Raw genomic sequence first — 6939 nt, 5'->3', positions numbered from 1 at the left:
AAAAACTAGCCGGGCGAGGTGGCGGGCGCCTGTAGTCCCAGCTACTCGGGAGGCTGAGGCAGGAGAATGGCGTAAACCCGGGAGGCGGAGCTTGCAGTGAGCTGAGATCTGGCCACTGCACTCCAGTCCAGGCGACAGAGCGAGACTCCGCCTCAAAAAAAAAAAATAAAAAAAAATAAAAAAAATAAAAATAAAAACTGTTTTTAAAAACAATTTTTATGGAAATACCTGTGTACTTTTAGTGTTGCTTTATAGTAGCATTTTGCTTTGGGCAAGGTTGAGACTCCTCCATAATATCTTTCCCAGCATTTATAAACATTATTAATAAATTAGGGTGACAAAGTAGACATTTAAGTAATGATATCTGTTATAAATCAGTTCAAAGAGGGTACAGTAATCAATGCAATTCATACATCTTTTTTTTTTAGTCTAAAGGAGGAGAGGAAAAAAACCTACCACAAAAGGGTCCTAGGAAATAAACAAAATAGATTCTAATACTGTAATTTTCAGAAATATGATTTTAGTGGGAGATCTATAAATTTAGCTCATTTTCTCATTTAGCTATTAAAAAATGAATAATTTAGTTTAAGATTCTAAATAATCCCCATTTAAAATCAGAAGGACATTTTTGAGATAATTATATCAATGTAGTATGATAAACTAAAAAAGACTATAATGGCTATAAGTTCACAATAAAGCAGTAGCTAACATTTATTGAGCCCTTACTTTGTGCTAGGTAATGTATATACATTGACTTTCAAACCTCAAAACAGCCCAGGAGTACGTACCATCAGTAGCCCCATTTTACTCTTGAGGAAAATAAGGGGCAGAAGGATAAAGCTACACAAGGAGATTAAAGTTGCCCAGGGTCAGCAATTAGTAAAGCCAGGATTTGAACCTAGCCTTACCCAACTAGGGGTGACCACAGAAAGACAGAAGGTGTAAATTCAGCTGGAGGGACCAAAGGGGTGAAAAAACAGGAACTGCCTGCCTGGCCTCATTACTAGACACTTCATGTAAGATTACAGTTAAGTCTTAGGACAACCCTGTAAGGCAGAAATAAGTATTTCATTTTAAAAATTCACTCTTTTGAAATGATTTTTCAGCCTGAATGTTAAAGTACATACCGGTATAGATCTGATTCAAGTAAAGTGAGTTGTCGAGCAATTTCTATTGGGTGTAAGGTGAGCAGGTCGAAAGTCTCTATGTGCCCAGGTCTGCTTATATGCCACTCAACTGTGGGAGGTGAACTCTGAAATGTAATATTATGACCTGGTCCATTGTCTCTTGCAATTTTTTTCCTTTGGATTATTTTAGTGATGGATTCAACCCATTTTTTCATTGCTTTACCTGCAATACATTATATTTTAAATAACATTTAAATATTCTTTATTTAATATTTTTTAAATGGTTTAAAATCACACAGATGATACCTGAAAGTATCTTTGCTATAAAAAGTTCAAATGATCAAAATGAAAAATGCAAGTTCCCCTTTTCCATTTCCCGGCCCCCATTCTAATCTTATTCTTCTCCCCATGGGTAACTACTGTTAGTAGCCTGGTATGTGTTCTTCCAGATCCTTTCCAAATAAAATTAGAAAGTACTTAATTTGTAGAGATTGTCCACCCCTACTGTTCTGATCTTCAGTTTAATGTATTATTTTATAATCCTCCAAAAGGTATATCTTATGTAAATCACAGGATTTATAAGGATAGATTATACACACTATTCTAATTGACATTGCATTTTATAAACCAATAAATATCAATGCCAGAGGACTGATTCCTTCATTTTTAGTGTGAGTTTTGATGTGGCTCTGTTTTGTATTGTACATTTGAAGTACTATTATTTAACTATTTTCTGATTATCATTTAGAGCATATAAAGGAAATAAAAATAAGTTTGTCTAAAACATCCTTAGAGCTATACACTCATACAATCTTTAAAACTAGAAGGAAAACCTTGGAGATCAACAAACCTAGCTCCTCATGTTATTGATAAGAAAACTGAAGTCTAAAGAATCTAAGTGATTTTGCCCAAAGTCACGTATCTGATTAGTAGTAGTGTTAGACACAAACTCTCAATTTAATCCACTCTGCTTCCTCTCTGATTCTCTCTATTCACCTGTGGCCCACTCGACCTCCATCAGTGGTGTTATAATGGCACAACCTAATTCCCAAACGCCCTCATACTTTGGGATATGTATGAAGACTTGGCTTAACCAACTCTAAAATAATCAGTAAATTGATTCACTAAATGAAATACATTGGATCAACAGGGTGACTGTTGAGCAATTTGCAGGTCTAAATGTTGTTTGATGGAAATTTTTAACTTTTTCAAATGGTTATGCTGGTACTATTATAAACATCTCGTATTACTGAGCCACAATAACATCAATTGATAGTCACCGTGTTGGTACTTTTATTACATATAAAACTAAGCACCTAAAAAAAAAAACATACCTCTTACTGTTCCAATAAATTCTTCCATTCGTTGCAAAAGATATGCATCTCTTTCAAAATCATAGAAGTGGTGCTCTACCCAGTGCCGACATACATTTAATACTCTACAGCATTAACACAGAATTGAATTACATGGGAATCAAACATAAATGTGTATCACAATGCATGGTACAATACAATGAAAACACAGTAACTCTTACCAAATTATTCTTATCAGGGTGCCTAACACTTCCAAAATTCTACATTAAGACTTATACTATAATTTCTGATAACTGCTCTAATTAGTAAATTTATTAATTTTATTGTCACCCTGCTCCTTGTTTGGGAAAGGCATACTTCAACACTAAAGCGAAAGTTTGATAAAGACTTATTTACTTCATTTATTTAATGCTTACCGCAGTTGCACAGGCTGTATATATTCTTTTCTAAATCTTTTCAGTTCTGCACTCAAGGGTTGATCTCCATTCTCTATAGCTATGCGATCAGCTTCTGTTGGCTCAGGCTCTGGAATTTCAAACCTAACATAAAATAGAACAAATTAATGAAAATATTAATTATATCGAGTTATACAAATAGAAAACCACAAATGTTTTCACCTGTCAGCAAAATCAAGAGAATACTGTAAAAAATTACTAAAATATGCATATCAGTGTAAACAAGTGAGACTTTTATAATATTAAAGGTTAATAAAATTATTTTAAAATTTTAAAAGAAATTAGTACTTGCCAATATAGATAAAACTAACTACAAACAAAATAAAGAATACATGCAAATTCTAAAATAAATGTGACTATAAAGTTATGGGACTGATATTCATTTTTGGTCTGTGGAATTACTCTAAATCAGGTGACATAATCACTGTTAAGGGTAATTCCAGAAAAACTGATTGCTCTTTGTTTGGGTACATGAAATATTTTCCTTCCATCACAGTATTTGTTCACTGACAAGCTCCATTTTACTCAACGTCAAGTGTGTTTGAAAACTTACTTAGAACATCTAACTCATCAAAATTTGAATTTCTCGACTCTAAATTATAAATTTTATATAGATCGTTCTGTAAATTTGAAATTTCAAATACTGAGTTTTCACATACAAAAAATACTTATTTTTGTATTGAAATAAAAGCTAACATAAAATAAACGTTCATTTAAGAGATTTTATTTATTGAAAAGTGCTCGTGAAGTATATTTTAAAGCTCATCTAACATTTCTGAAAAACATAAGATCTTAGCTCAATTTCTTTTTTAACAAAAAATAATGAACTTAAATATTTTTTAAATGGACAGACCTTTCTATTATAAGACTCAGTAGTTCTTGAGGTTTGCAAAAGGATCTGTATGTTGTAAGAAATGTCCGAACAAAATTGGGATCTAAGAAGAAAAGGAAAATATCTTTAATTAAACTCTCTGATTCAAAATGATTAAAACTATTATTTACATTTTCAAAATAGATCAAATAGTCAAGTTTAAAAGTTCCAAAATGTTTTGACAAACAGAAGACTTTGGGCTTGGTAATGCACTGCTAGCTTAGTGCCTCCTAAATTAGTGGTGAAAACATTGATATTAAAACTTTACATCAACTTATTTCTTGCCCTCTGCACACTGACAAGATGATCTTAAACTCCTCGGCCATAGGAATGAGCAAGAAAGAAAAGCAAAGGTAAAGCAGGGAACCAGGCTTCCCTCCCACCTGCTACCAGGATCTCAAAGCATCACCAGTTGGTTTATCTCCCTTATAAAGAGAAAGGCCACAGCAATAACCCATTACTTTTCCTTTCATCAAGATTAGTTTATCTAGGATTACTTGTCTTGCTTTCTTTAAATCATGTTAACAGAGCATACAACTGGAAACTGGTATTTATAAAGTAGTAGCTTAAGTTAAATAGTTTTAAATTATTTGCTAAAAATCTCACAACTGCTTAAAGATGCTTACAAATACTTATAAGCTATTAAAACTATTAAATGTGATAGACTATGTTGGTTTGGTCCTATTCCAACCTTTAATTGCCTTTATTTCAAGTAGTCACATTGAGAGGTCAATCATAAATATAGGAGTCTCCAATCCCTTCCATGAAAGGACCTACTTTTCATTCACATCTCCATGAAGTAAAACAAGAAGCTGAGTGTGATCACTCCCGCAGGCCTGGCCTACTCCCATCTCTCCTTAACAGTATTCTCCTAAGTTGTGGAGAAAGGCTGCTGTCACCAGCACAAGAGACCTGGGCTGTTGTCTTCTGCATAAAGAGGGGGAAAGACATCTCCCATAATGGGAGGGGGAAATCAATCATGTCTATAACTCAAATTTTATTAAGGCCCACATTTAATTGTAAATCTTTTTTTTTTTTTTTTTTTTTTAAGGAGGGGAAAATTCAGTAACTTGAGCCTTTTATTGGGAGCATTCTTTTCCTATTTGTATTAGGGACTGGTAAACTCCAATAGTAAATTCATAGAGGGTAGCAGATGCCTTTATTTCTGTTAGGCTACATAACATGGGTCAAAGTTTTATAAGAAGCACAATGTCTTTTATTAGCATAGGATTTAGCAAAAGCACAATGTATTTGTTTGGAAAATTTCTATTTAGGCTGATTCTCACTAAGAACCATCCTAGGTTTAGCCTTAAAATAAAATGTTTATAATAACTTTCTCCCCAAAAAGCAAATTCATGGATTTATCATAAAACAGAAATATACTTCCAATCTATTGATATATGTGGTCATCGAGATAATAACTGATTTAAGTATCAGACAACCCTGAATTTAAAATAATACTATTTTAAGTTAAAGCAAGATTTACAGGATAAAAATACATTGGTTTTAAATGTCCCCTTCTTCGTTAGCTTTATGCCTTCTGAGGCTAGAGTGGGTTACTGATAAAAGTAATTTAAATACATATAATCCTTTAATAATTTCCTCTCTGTTGGTATTTTATTGTTTGTCTTCAGTTACAGAGTTCCTCAAAAGTTAAAGACTAATGTCTCATCCAGAAGAAAAGATATTAAAACAGAAGGCTGTACAAGATTTTAATACAGAGATTTTTATCGGTTTCATCACAATCTTCCCTTTCAAGAATCTTCTTCCTGTTCTGCAAATCTATTTGTAAGGTGAGGCTACTCAAAACAGCATGTTTAGGAAGCAAAAGCAGTGGCCACTAGAGAGATGCTGAGTTGTCACTGTTGGAGAGAGCCCACACCCGCAGTACAGAGTATTCCAAGCATCCTTGACCTGTGTTCCAAATTTAGGGTACCCTCTCCCTTTTTTAAAGGAAAAGTTTATTTCAGTCTAAAAATCTAAAATCAACAGCCACATCCATATTTTCTCAAATTCCATGAAAATCAGGCTAAAAATTTGAGGGACATCAAGGGGAATTTTAAGTTGAAAAACAGAATAAAAGCAAGTTCTAAGTGACTTAAAGTATGTTTTAAGAAAACTGTGGCTATGTTTAAAGGCAAGCTATTTCTAAACAGACTTTTCATCTTCTTAAGCCAAAACTTCTGGCCATTTCAGCACTTTAGTAATTGATTATAATGCTGGGAAAGCCATGATGTGTCTCATTGCCACAGTCAAATGGGATCATACCAATTCTTGGTCTGTTATGTAACATTCTCAAAGAACTTTGACATAACTTATTTCCTATGATTTCCGTGAGGTAAGCAGGGCAGGAATAGATGGAACTAGACTTATCTACGGTCATACTGTAGAGTGGCAGAGACGGACCCCAAACCTAGATCACGTGATTCCTGATTTAGTGCTCTTTTCTATCATATTGTTTTAACCTCCCTGGATTAAAGAAACCCTGAAAGTTTCCACAGCTGTGAGATCTAAATATAAAGAATTAAACCATGAGTTATATAACCACTATGAATGATTAATTCAGAATGTACCTGTACTGCTAATCTTGGTTAAAGGCACCAGAAAGTCACTGAAAAATTAGCAGTCTAATTGTGATTCTGTAACTCTTGATCAGCCTTCTTCTAGATTTTAGGAATTAACAGCTGTACCTTCCTGTATACTGTACAGGGGTTCTGCAGCTGGCAGTGAAATACACCCTCCCAGAATCATGACTGTTGTATTAGGTTCTAGAGTTGTTTTTAGCTTGACTGGAATTGAGTAGTTTTGCCAAAAGACAAAAGCAGCAGAAACTAAAAACAAACCAAGAAAACCTGGCAAAAATTTAAGTACTTTCAAAAAATATTTTTTTTTTCTTTTTTTATTATACTTTAAGTTCTAGGGTACATGTGCATAACGTGCAGGTTTGTTACATATGTATACTTATGCCATGTTGGTGTGCTGCACCCATCAACTCGTCAGCACCTATCAATTCATCATTTATATCATGTATAACTCCCCAATGCAATCCCTCCCTCCTCCCCCCTCCCCATGATAGGCCCCAGTGTGTGATGTTCCCCTTTCAAAAAATATCTTAAAGGCTGCATATAGTCCCAGGCTTGTATTAATTTATATTCTATTTTTAATCTAATTCT

At 33.8% G+C, this 6939-nt stretch overlaps 1 protein-coding gene across 1 annotated transcript in view; it reads right to left on the bottom strand.

Annotated features, from left to right (window-relative positions):
- Positions 1 to 6939, bottom strand: part of SOS1 (SOS Ras/Rac guanine nucleotide exchange factor 1) — an 88724-nt gene that overhangs the window by 30060 nt on the left and 51725 nt on the right. The window contains exons 10-13 of the mRNA XM_017860407.1: positions 3749 to 3830; positions 2857 to 2979; positions 2462 to 2565; positions 1128 to 1350 (exon numbers count right to left, since the gene is read on the bottom strand). Coding sequence (XP_017715896.1) covers positions 1128 to 1350; positions 2462 to 2565; positions 2857 to 2979; positions 3749 to 3830 — 532 coding nt within the window. The remainder of the gene's footprint in view (positions 1 to 1127; positions 1351 to 2461; positions 2566 to 2856; positions 2980 to 3748; positions 3831 to 6939) is intronic.

This window comes from Rhinopithecus bieti, unplaced genomic scaffold (genome assembly GCF_001698545.2).
Source record: "Rhinopithecus bieti isolate Rb0 unplaced genomic scaffold, ASM169854v2 scaffold_52032, whole genome shotgun sequence".
In the NCBI taxonomy this organism is placed as follows: Eukaryota; Metazoa; Chordata; class Mammalia; order Primates; family Cercopithecidae; genus Rhinopithecus; species Rhinopithecus bieti.
This window is presented reverse-complemented; position numbering and strand designations above follow the sequence as displayed.